Below are 12,804 nucleotides of genomic sequence, written 5' to 3' on the forward strand. Positions count from 1 at the left end.
CCCTGTGAAAGGTATGTAAGGTAGTCCACAGCGAGCCTCTGGATAAGATGTCTCCTGGTTAAGAAAGTCTTGAGGAACTCTCTTGCTTCCATGTGCATATCAAATCAACTCAGTGCATTTTAAGCTAATTTGAGCTTCTTTCTAAATAAAAATTGGTTTGTTAACAGTAGCATGGAGCAAACATGTTTAGAGTGTTATTCAGCTGTCAAAACATGGTATTGCTGATGGGAATTCTTTTTCCATTCCTGTGCAAAAGGAGGAACCCCAGGCTGGCATCTTGCTAGTTTTCTCACTGCATTGCTAATGTGGATTTATTTTGTTTGGTTTTTAGCATTTCTGATTTCTTAGTCACTGGGATGTTCCAGAGTCCCTGATTCTTTTTTTTTTTTTTTTTTTTAAAGGGGAGGGAGAAGGGTGGAGAAACAGGTAACTTCTTGTCTTCATAGAGTTTCTCAATAAAATGTTCTCTATTGTTATCTTGAAATCATTTTCTTGCTGACACATCATTATCATTTTCTTCATTTAGTGATGATAAGGTAGTGGAAGAACAAGCAGAGGAAGACGAGGAGCTAACTGTTGTGGAAGATGAAGATGCTGATGACGATGATGATGATGAAATTGAAGAAGAGACAGAGGAAGAGTATGAGGAGGCAACTGAAAGAACTACCAGTATTGCAACCACTACCACCACAACTACAGAGTCTGTGGAAGAGGTTGTCAGAGGTAAATTCATGGGCATTTAGCTTGGGACTGGAAAACTGATCCTGATGCTTTGCATGTTTGCCCTTTACGACAAAAAATGTTCCAAACAGCAAAATATCCTAAGTTGCAGCGTTTTTATGCTTTGGCTTCTGTAATTTGCCTGTTGAATCCTCTACCCTTTCCTGTTCCCATTACAAATACTCTTTGGAGGTGTCTGTGTATGAAGTGTGGTTGTTGTGTATGATGTGGATGGAAGCAGAAGGGCTGGTTTTATTTTAAAATCACATTAAATAAAATTTGACTGCTATATGTAGCAAATAACACAGGAAAAGTATGTATGTGGGTTATCATGTGCATGCGTTGCAGAAGCATGGAGAGTGTTAATTCAAAGCAGGAGGTAGCTCTAGCTGGTTTGGTCTCCTATATTAACAGCAATGATTAGTCATTTTGTGTGGTTTCTGTTAGATACCTCTTTCCAGTATTTCTCCATGAACTATTAATTCAGTAAAATTAGGTGAATTTAGAAATAACTGTGCAGAAAAGTGAACCTAACTAATGAGTTGTATGGGGGGGGGGGGGCGGGGGGGGGCGGAGGAATTAGGAATGCATTGCTCAAAAAAGAAAACATGGCGTGAGAAAGAACACTTCACTTCTAAAATTTGTTTTTCACAATACTTCATAGTCATTAACATAACTGCATTTTAAGCTTTAAATTTTACCCAAGTCAGTGGACAAAATAGCAAAATAGTATTTTTAATGCCACATTTCTTCTACAATACGTATTTGGATGAATTATCCTTATATTTCTGTTTTAATATGTGTAATTTGATATAGCGTATATATCAGTAAGATAGATGCTGATTTTTCTACAGTGCTTCCATCTTTACCAGTAAGTGGTGGAGATGATGGCAGAAAATGAGATTAAAGGCTACAGTTGAAAAGAAAGGAGCTGGGATGTGTAAGAGACAGAGGAGAAAATGGCAGCGATTGGGGCAGTCATGAAACGAGGCAGAAAACATCTGGCCTGGCTCCTTCCTTCTCCCCGTGCTTTCCTGTCGCCTTCTTCTGGGGATGCTTGGGACTGAAGTGCCAGCAGAGTCCCCCATTTTGCATGTGGCAGCATCCTTTTCTCTGGAACCATGGTGCCCGTGTTTGGCAGAGCAGGTACGGAGCAGAGGGCTGCTGGCTGCAATTCATCACACACGCCGAGGACAGAAGGGTTCCCAGGGGATGCTTTGGAAAAAGCAGTTACTTCATTTGCGTTTTTGTGTTCGGTCTGCGTGGAGATAAGCTTGCTAATCAAAAGTGCTAATGCTTCACTAAAATCACTTGTAAATGTTTCTTTCTAAGGCTGGCAACGCAGTCTTGTGCGTTTCTGTCTTATATAACTGTGTTGAGTGTTTTGCTCAGTTATTGGAAAGCCATTTCAGTGAGGAGGGGGTGGGAGGAGATTGTTTAAATCTTTAAACCAATTAAATGTATTTCCATATGTGAGCTTTCACCACCTGGGGATAAAACGCCCTGTTCTCGCTAGTAAATGAATATTGAGAGAGGGGAAAAAAAAACCCAACAGTACACTTGACTTTAATGGGATTTTGGATGAGTGGAAATGAGGACAAATTAGGTAGAACGTGTTTCTTTACTGAGGTTGACATTTCAAAGAGGTTAAGATGTTTAGCCTTCAGGGAAGTAGTGTGTAATAATATGAATGTAAAATACAAAAGAGATGAGTCAAACTATTGAAGCCACCTTTTAAAAATCCTTTAGAAATGTGTACACTTGCTAGATGATAATGAAATGCTATGTCCTATTTTTCCCAAATCTAAAATTTTGCACCTTGAGTGACTATGAGTGAAATACGTGTGAGTGCAAGTGAGGTGAGGGCAATCTGTTACCAATACAAGTGCAGTTCTGCCACAGCCCTTTGGGCTTTCTTGACCTCCATCTGCCCTTGGGCACAGAGGGTGTCGAGACTGTCCCTGCGTGTGTGTAACTGGTATCTGACAGAGCTGCACTATGCAAAATGCTTGCTTATTTGTAAATGTAGAAGTGTCCACATAACTTAAAGCCTTGGCCCTTGCTTTTACTTCCATTGCTGTACTGGAGAGAAGGCTTCCTATAGGGCCTCTGTCCTCCTGATGTGACCAGCAGATCCAGCATAGGAACTTCTGTGATGAGCATCTGCTGTTGTCTTGCTGTTGCAAACAGGAAAGTTTGTCACTGTCAGTGCAAATGAAAGAGACAGAGGTACCTTGTAGACAATGTACATAGTAAGAAGTGGTCCATCCTATGGAGACACCTTAAAAGCCTTTCCAGATGGGGTTAAGTGTCAGAGCTTCGTTCTGATGGACATGAGCTCTGCTCAGGCTACTTTTCCCAAGCGTTACTAAGTGCGGTTCATAAAACATATCCTAGGATGCTCTTCACAGACTCTTTACAGCCGGTTTTATGTATGCTTTATGAAGCTGTAACTAATATTATGTCATTAGCATTAAAGAGCACAGAGAGTGGCTTTGTCTAATTTGAGAGGAGTTGCTTTTTCGTATGTGAAATCAACAAAGAGCAACTGTTCTAAAACCATAAATTAAGATCTAACTATGGGCTGGTACTGAGCCCTTTCTCCCCCAAATCAACGGAATGATTGCTGTCAACCATAAAAAATTGAAAAGCATAAATTTAATGTTATACTTTAAAGACACTTGGGCTATTGTAGAATCAATTTGTCAGGCAATTTTATTTCTATGCATATTTTAATGAATTGTGATCAAAATAGCAATAGCAGAAGTACTTGCAAACTTACTCCAGTGAAAAGGAAGTTAGTCTTGCTTAGAGAATGGGAGAGGTCATTGGCAGGAGGACAGTCTCTCCATTCAGTTTCTGCAGCAACCATAATTTTATAAGCTTTATTGTTTATTCAGAAATGTGAATTAGTACTTGCCAGTGTTCACTTTCCTTCAGTTTTGTGAAGGACTGTCTCTGCTCTCAGTTAGTATGGAGTAGGGCAGCAAACCCAGTTTAAACTTTCAGATATGCTCTTGCTGGAGTTCAGATTTTAAATCCAGCCGACTGTGGGTCTAAGGTTGCAGGGATCCAAAGAGTGGCATTAATGTTGGGTCGACGTTCTTCACCTTTGGTCACTGGAAGATGTTACGACTGAATTTGTGCTGAAGAAAGCGTGATTTGTTTATGAGGCCCTGCAAGAAAACTGTGGCTCTTGACTTCTGTCTCTATGTGGAGCAAAGGAGGTGACTCCGCTGGCCAAGATTTAAGCAAGGGAACAGTTTGATTTCTGCCATCATCGTCGCAGCATCATGGGTGTTGCAGAGCTGCTCCTGAGGCATCTAAGCTCCAGGTGATTCTTCCAGCACGTGACCAAAGCAAGCAGGAGCGCTGCTCCCCTGTCATGTGAACTTGTTTGTGATTCCTTGTCTTCTCTCCTTCAGCACAGTAGGTGACAAGAAAAATCAGTCTCTCTTGGCATACAACAAAGAATAAGCAATTTCAGCTTAATGCTTCCCATCAACATAGCAGTCAATCAGATCTCCTTTAAAAGAGAGCAGCAGGGTCAGTGCGGCAGCCTGGCAGAAAACACTTGGCAGCTTTTTCACATACCTATCAGCAGATGCGGGGGATTCAGCAGCATAAGCTTGACCTGCCTCGTCTAGCGTATAATGTTGCCCTTTAGCAATTGGTTTTGCTTTCTCTAATACAGCTGGATTTCTTTAAGCAGTTAGTAAAGAATTTAAGCAGTGCTGCTTGACATGACATTTTAACTGTGTTTACAATCTGGAGTTGTAAGCGAGAGACCATATGCTGGTTTCCTAGGAAGAGAAGAGTAGCCTGATGTTTGTATGGTAGCTCTTAGCTCTATTGATCTAGCAAAGGTTGTGGGGTTTTTTGCTGAAGATTTTTATGTCTAAAACATTTTAAATCCATTCAGTGACATCTCCCATCTATTCTAAGGTAAGGGGGGGTTAACCTTGATTGATAGACCTATCAGCTGTAAAATTTGAATTTTGAAATAGTATTAGTAGCATATGCTAGATTAATTTGGCTTTTTTCCACCCTCCATAGCTTTGCCCTGCTTTCTTCTTTGAAAGGATACTACCTTTCTTTTAAAGTAGTAGTTCATTGCTCTCCTTTTGCTTCAAGACTATGCAGTATGCTTTAGTTGGAAAGTGATAATCACAGAATCACGGGATGGTAGGGGCTGGAAGGGACCTTTGGAGATCATCTAGTCCCCTGCAAAAGCAGGCTCGCCTACAGCAGGTTGCACAGAACTGCATCCAGGTGAGTTTTAAGTATCTCCAGGGAAGGAGACTCCACAGCCTCCCTGGGCAGCCTGTCCCAGTGCTCTGTCACCCCCAGAGTAAAGAAGCTTTTCCTCATGTTGAGGCGGAACTTCCTGTGCTCCAGTTTGTGCCCGTTGCCCCTTGTCCTGTCACTGGGCACCACTGAAAAGAGCCTGGCCCCATCCTCCTGACACCCGCCCTTTAGGTATTTATTAAGCATTGATGAGGTCCCCTCTCAGCCTTTTCTTCTCCAGGCTGAAGAGCCCCAGGTCTCTCAGCCTTTCCTCGTAGGAGGTTGTGTGATTGTATTCCATATTAAGAAAACATGGATAGATTGCTATATGAATAGTACACGTGATAACTCTACTGTTTTTTTTGTTAGGAGATCATTAAGAATGATAATCTACTCTAACATATGAAAAAGAGCTGATAAAATTAATCTAATGGATTTGCATTAAAATAACTGATAGCTTTTAATTAGGCGTTATAATTTAAAGCACAGCTATTCCACCATAATATGATACTTCAAGATATTTTACAACGGGAAGAAATCTTTTTTATGATCCACTGACCTTGTCAATGGCAAAGCAATATATTACTACTGTTTTGAGTCAAGGGCAAAAGTATGGAAATGCTAAACACAGTAATTGTGTTGTTTTACATAGGCTTGGAGGGTGGTGAGTGGTTTCATTTGAGATGTATCCTGCCAGAAGAAATCCCCCAAGAATCTGTTTCCCTAGAGAAAATGTCCTTTTACTATATTGAAGAAATAATTCATTGAATATTTTGGTTTTGCTGTGTGAAAAGACTGGAATGCACTTTTGGGCTGATCCTCATATTCACTGTCTTGCCGTGTTAGCATGATCATGATGTGTGGAAGTGATACCTTTTCTAAAGTACACATAAACTAATGAAATTTTGTTGACCTACATTTAAAATCAAGCTGGGCTTTTTGTATGGATTCTGGCCATTGGTAATAACTACATGGCACCTTGGTTCAAAATGTAGTTGTGTGGTGCACAAGTAAATAGAAAACATTTTCATGTGTTTGTTCCACTTCAGAATTGTAAGGCTTTGTATTCCAGCCAAGTTATACAATTAAATTTTTTTCATATTCCAAATATCCCCCTCCAGTAGTTTAAGAATAAACACTAGAGAGAGAAATTCAATCTTAATTGCACAGGATGGAAATTACAATTTTAGGGTATTTAACAGTTTCAGAAGAGCTGTTCTTCAGTATTGCATTTAGAAGTCATTATTTTGCTTTTTTTCTTTTAACTTTCTCTGTAGGAAGTATTTTAGCAACTGTATAGCTTGTGCACCAACTTTATTCCTAGTGTATGTATATGCCAGCTTCACAGCTGTCTTCTCCTAATTCCAAAAACCTCTTCTGAAATTAGCTTTTGTCTTTAAATACTCAAAAATTTGGCTGCCTCTTCTAGCCATACATTCAGAATGAGGAATTTTTGTTTCAGTGAAATTATCTTTAAATATTCCCTTTTGATTTAGTTCATTGAGCAAAAAAATACTGTGCCTTTTTGGAACATGAGCAATATAACTAAAAGTAAAACAGAGTGCATTTACTTTTCTCTAATTTTTCTCAGCTAGTTAAAAAATGGAGACATGTGTATTAATATCCTCAAACTATAGCTCTCAGTTCCTGAAGACACGGAAGCCAAAATTACTCCAGTTGTAATATTAAGTATGCTAGTACACGATAAAGTGGAGCGTATACCTCTTGATATATGTTTGAGAGGTTTTTCCTTTGGCCTTTCTTGCATTAATTGATTACTTTATTCTTTAGTGAAGCATAAATAGCAAAATATGAGATTGCGATCCCATATGCTTAAGCAGCTAAGTGTTTAGTCCTTGTTTAAGACTTACTCAGGTCCTGTGTGATTACAATACACAGTTTGAACTGTCAATAATGTAGACAAAGCAACACATACCAGTGCTAGTGAGTTGGTTCATACCGCCAGTATGATTTATTTGTATGTACTTGACAACATCAACTTCAAATTTGAAGGGCTGGTAGTATAGAAAATGTCATCAATACAATGTATTTTCCATTACCGTGGCTAGATTATAAAGAACTTGCAGTATTTTATAAGCCAGCAGGATGGTATCTTTCTACTGTAGCATTAAGGTAAGGAAAGAGGTTTTTCAGAGTTGTAAACTAAACGTAGGACCCAGCTTCCAAGATAGGTCAGAGTTAGTAGTCTAACTCTTCCTGTTTGTCTTTTTTTTTCTTAAATGTCTTTAAATTTAATTTCTGGTTTAAGGTTTGGGACTGACTGTGCCAGCATTTAAATGAGCTTATGACTGTGTAAATAACTTTGAATCCTGAAGAGAATACTGAGTAACCTTGATGTTTACAGTGATAGAAGTATGTAAATATAGCTTTATTTTTTTCTTCCACTAGCAGTTTAAATTTTATTTCAGATTCCTCAGTTGAAAATGTTGCTGTTTGCAGAGTAAGTGTTAGTCCCATGTGGAAAAAAAAAGCATGGAGTTGAGATTTTGAAATAAAGCAATTATAATTTCACTTTGATTTAAAATTCATGTCCTTCAAGGAACAGAAAAAAAAATTATATGGTAAGGAAAAAATTTAAAATGCCATTCAGAACCATGCTTTATGTTTCCCTCTGTAAAAAATGATCATCAAAAGTATCTAAAATGTTTGCACATAAATTCTAATTAGCTCTGCTTACAGCATTTTAGTAAATAAGTGTTTATGGAAGTAAAGCCACTATAAATCACTGTCCACGTACTTGAAGATTCTGTATTTTCTAAGGTGCTGAAGTCTGCTTTCCAAAGAGAAAAATAACCCAGGCAGTGCTGATGTTTAGTGTAACCGATTAGTTTTCAAGGTATCATTTCAACTATTAATTTAAAAGCATCTCAGAAAGCTTTGACACAGCATTGTCCTTTAGGGCATGATCTGCCTGCTTGGTTAGAAAAAACTCTTTTTGCACCAAGAGGCTGGAATAAGTACAAGAAGCTTGGAATGAGGAAAGCTGAGTTATACTTTCCTGATTATCTCAAAAATAATTTGTCATATCTAAGGTTTCAGAGAAGGTATTGGCAAGCATAATCTTTGGTTTAGATTGCAGAGAAAATGAGAGAAATCTTACTATTGAAGAAGGATAATTTGAAAACTGTAAGCATCTGAAAACAGAATGTAGACCACTTATGAACCTGGGTTGCGGCAAAGGCTTATCCTCTGTAGTTTTACCCAGTTTCATGAAGACAAAGGCAAAAATGCATCTTTGGAGGGGGGGAGAGTAAGCAGGTTCCCTAAACAAAGCAAGGCTCACTGTTAATGCTTTACTGGATACAAATGATTTGTGGTATCAAGTAAAATTGAATTACACAGTGGCAAAAAGCATCCCATCTTTTAATCAGTTTTCAGCAACAAGATTAATGTATGAAGCAAAGACAGCTTTTAATTTTTTGATGAATCATTTAGCAGGGTGTGCTGCCTGCCTGCTGCTAATGTCTGTGAAAATACTATAGCTCATCCATCATAGGCATTAATTGCTACACTCAGTAGCAGTGGAAGGGGAAATGGTGTTTGGATTAATAGCGCAAGAAAACCTGTTGGATTTTCCATCTCTGCACTTCATTTCCCCATCTTCTCAGATGAGATGGTACAGCTGAGGATCAAATATGGTGGCTTTTCTCTGGAAGGACAAGTGGTGGGGTTGTGGAGAGACACTGACTCAGTCACGCTCACTGACTGTCCCACCAACAGGAGCAATGGGGCCATTTCCCAGGCATTGAAGCTGATTTAAAAATGTACCCTCACCCCGAAGCAGAGGTGAAGGAGCGCTGCTATGAGCCCTCCGTGGAGAACAGCTGGTGGTGGACGGTGGCGGTGACTCTGGGAAAGGGACGACAGCCGTGAGAAGTTTCCTAGACTGGACCAGCAATATGCTTCCCTTAAATAATCATGAAACAGTAACCCGGAGCATTTTTCCCCTCTGTTGTTTAATCTTCATTTGGGTCATAAACTGTTTGCACAGTAGACCATTTTTCTCAGCGATGAAGTAATTACTGTTTCGGTCTCATCAATAGCGGTACAGTTGGCTGTGCAGGCTGGAGGGAAGGTTGTCTCTCCACTGCCCTGCGCTGTCACCACTAGCCTGGCGGGAGATGACAGGTCAGGCAGGAGGCAGGTCCCTGGCCATAACACTGGGCTGCAGTGCTTCAGGCTTGCTCTTTTTAATATGTTACCCTCTGCTTTCTGTTACACTTGTTCAAGTGCATCTTCATATGTATAGATGACCTTAGTTTCCCCAGAGCCAACTCCTTGTTATCGCTGGCATCAGTTACTTGATGGGCAATTACCTTTGCTTTTGCACATGCAAAAAAAAAAAATCTCTGCTGCTATTTCTGTGAGTGAGGTAGCTATAGGAATTTTCAGATTAAATCTGTGAATTGTTCCCATCCTGATAACACTTAACAATGCAAAATGAAATAAATCAGACTTTATAGCAGAACTAGTATTTTGAGGGAAACCTAGAAGGTGCTTACTGTGTGGATAGAGGTCAGCCCGTAGTCAACATTAACTAAGACTGAGTTGGTGAAACCTGTGTGTTTTCTTAAATAGCGTTTCCTGTCAGCAAAAATTCTCTTGATTGTACCTGTCTCTTTAGTGTCAAGAGTCACTATTAATTTTTAATTGACATGTGGCAGCTCTTCCAAGGCTGTGCAAAGTTAGCCTTGTGTGAAGATTTGACTGTATAATTAGATGGCAGGGCTGGATTTGGTTTTAAAATAAATCGGAAGAAACACTTGTTTACCAAATGTAGTCTATAATTAATCATGTGGTAGCATACAATTAATTGTAATTAATGTGTTGCACAATTAAAAATGCTTAATTTGTTTTTTCTTAAAGTAAAAAAACCCTAGTATTCCTTCACCCCCTGCTATTCCTTTCCCCTTAATTGCTTGGTACAGAATTGCAATATTTGTAGCACATCCTTGATGGTTGCATACACTTGGATCTGTTTCTCTTAGAATCAAGTTTATCCCCGTTAAATTGATTCTTGACTTTATTTATAGATACAATATGTGAATATGTTAAACACGTGTAAAATTATACCTATATTATATATTTAAGGAATACACTGACTGCCAATGGCAATTGGACGTAAAATCTATTTATAAATAGTGATGCTGTTAGGGAGAGTAAAATGATGGATCAGGACAGACTCTGAAAAGGAGGATTCTTTGTAGCTGACATCTGAGAGGTGATGAGCGTGCAGGGGATTTTTTGGTGCTAATGTACTGATATTTCTTCATACCTTTCAACCCTTAGGGATGTGCCTTCCACAAAATTCAAATATATGCAGAGAATTTAGAAGCCTCTAGTTGAACGTACCGGTTTGTCTGCCGCTGCAGTGCGTGGGATGAAAGCAAATGAGGGGCGTATTGGTGTTTAATGTTATGTAGATTTGAAACAACTTAGCACGTTGAAAGACAAAACTTTTTGTCTGTTTGGAACATTATTGGTAAAGGGCTATATGTTTACATGTGTAATTGGCTGAATTCCAAATTTCAGGCAGAATTTGCTTTTCTTCCTTTAATTTGTGTGGTTTCATTCTTCCCTCAGGTTTTCATGTGTTGCAGGATGTAGGCAGAGATTGTGGCAGCTCACAATGAACACAAACACAAACCATTTCAATTTTTTTCCAGTATATATTCATCGGCAATGAGATTTTCTCCCATGGATGGGTTAGAGCTATGGCAGTAATTTTATATATGTGAGCCCTTGAACTATGAATTAAAAACTCTGTGCCGGGTGGCTTGCAAGAGGAAGTTTCTTTGGCAGTGACTATATATAAATAGGTGTCTGAAGAGGATTTGTTTTTCTCTCTAACTCATAAAAATTTTGGGTTTATTTTTTCTTCTGTGTAAGCTAGGAAGTGCCAGTTTGGGCAGAGAGGGGCTATATAGCTAAAAAAAGAAAGAAAATAAAAAAAAAACCAACAAAAATAATATTGTCTTCTGTTTTCAGATGTTCCCCTTCCAGACAGGTACCAAGTGGGCTGCTTGGGTAGGAATTGCATAGGGCAGGCAGCCGGTGATGCTGTGGACAGGAGCTGGGGGAGATGATTGTACCCCTCTGGCCTGGAAGCAGGCGAAACTTCACGCTTGTACCACTGCCACCATGCTGGAGCTTTTTTCAGGGCAACGCCCCTCAGCATATACAGATAACATAGCTAAAAAGATAAAAGTATAGGCAGATTAAGGAGACTTGGTGGCACAAATCTGAGCCTGTTCAAAATTCACCTACGTTGTCCCCAGGGTGGTTTTTCTGGGGAATGGTTTGCTGTTCCCCAGAACACCTCCTTGGCATGTCTCCTTCCTCGCTTGCGTGCGTGGACATTGAGAGACCTGATTAAGAAGACGAGATAATATCATTTGCATGCTAAATGTGGTTCCTCCGGGTCTCCTGTGACTAGAGGTGTGCTCTGAGCAAGCCGAGACTGGTCCCTGCCGCGCGATGATCTCCCGCTGGTACTTTGACGTGGCCGAAGGAAAGTGCGCGCCCTTCTTTTACGGCGGCTGCGGCGGGAACCGGAACAACTTTGACTCGGAGGAGTACTGCATGGCGGTCTGTGGCAGCGTCAGTAAGTGCTCCTCCATGCTCCCTCGCTCCCGCACGGTGGGAGTGGGCCTGGGCTCACACTAACCCCTGGCCGCGGTCTGTCCCAACGCCTCCGCTCACCTCTAGATCCTCATTAGCCTCTCGCTAACCCGGCACGGTAGTGGGCAACTTCTTGGTGCTGTAGATGGGGGTCTGCAAGTAGGTAGCTAAAAGCCTAACACTTCCTTAGACAAGGCCTTTGCACTCACCTTCTCTTAATTTTCTGTCAAAGCATACTGACATTTTGTGTGTCTCTGTGTGTGCCTGTACGATGTGCAGGAAAACCCACAAACTTTACAGAAGCCTCAGGTAAGTTTAGCAGTAGCTCATAGCTTTTACACTGTATTTTCATGTATTATTTCTGACCTTTTTTAATGAAAGCAATAGAAGTTCATTAAAATGAGTATGAGTAAGCAGTATATTTATTTCCAGATTTGTTTTTTCTTTTTCTTTGTTTGGTTTTAGTTTGATTGAATACTTCGTGTGTGTTTAAAATGAAAAGGGGAGAAATGACATTTGATTTGTTAGGTTTCCCTGAGTGCTGCAATGCATGTGGATGTGAATCACCTCCCGCTTACTTTGTTTAACACACCTATTTTAATTATCATTTTCCCTGAAGAAAGAGTGTTTGCACTGTGATTTTTGGTTTGAGAAGGATGGCTTTCTCCATCACAGGTTATTGAAGCTGATGAATCAGATGCTAGATTTATCAGCTGGGTTTTGGTACGGCAGCCTCTGGTATGCTCCCCTCCCATCTGCCTTGCCAGCACATAACTCTTGGGAGAGTATTGGCTGCCATTTACATCTTAACACGTTAAAGAGTGAGTAAATTTCTCACTGCCCTGCCTGCTCGCATGGCATGGAGTAGCAGAACAGAAGCAGCGTGTTAGGGCTCCTTTTAGTAAAATACTTTCCAAACTGCACCTAGGAATGTTTGCAGTTAAGTAGAAGGCTTAAAAATGCACACAAACACATGCTAAGCCCTAGCAAGGTGTGTTATGTGTGCCGTGGAGCAGAGGATCTGACCTGTATTTTATTGGAGCCAGAGAAGTCTTGGAGGCAGGATTGCTGCTCTGGTGCTCCAGCTGCATTTCATCTTGGCATCTTTTAGAGCAATTCGTGGCAATGCTCCATGGAGGGATGTGGAGAAAGTCT

General features: G+C 40.2%; 1 protein-coding gene across 1 annotated transcript in view; it reads left to right on the top strand.

Annotated features, from left to right (window-relative positions):
* The window catches only part of APP (amyloid beta precursor protein), a 226,775-nt gene that overhangs the window by 125,117 nt on the left and 88,854 nt on the right, over window positions 1-12,804 (top strand). Inside the window, exons 6-7 of the mRNA XM_086462757.1 lie at window positions 527-723; window positions 11,465-11,632. Of these exons, the coding sequence (XP_086318883.1) occupies window positions 527-723; window positions 11,465-11,632 (365 nt within the window). The remainder of the gene's footprint in view (window positions 1-526; window positions 724-11,464; window positions 11,633-12,804) is intronic.

Source organism: Leptosomus discolor, chromosome 1 (assembly GCF_034619465.1).
Source record: "Leptosomus discolor isolate bLepDis1 chromosome 1, bLepDis1.hap2, whole genome shotgun sequence".
NCBI lineage: Eukaryota > Metazoa > Chordata > Aves > Leptosomiformes > Leptosomidae > Leptosomus > Leptosomus discolor.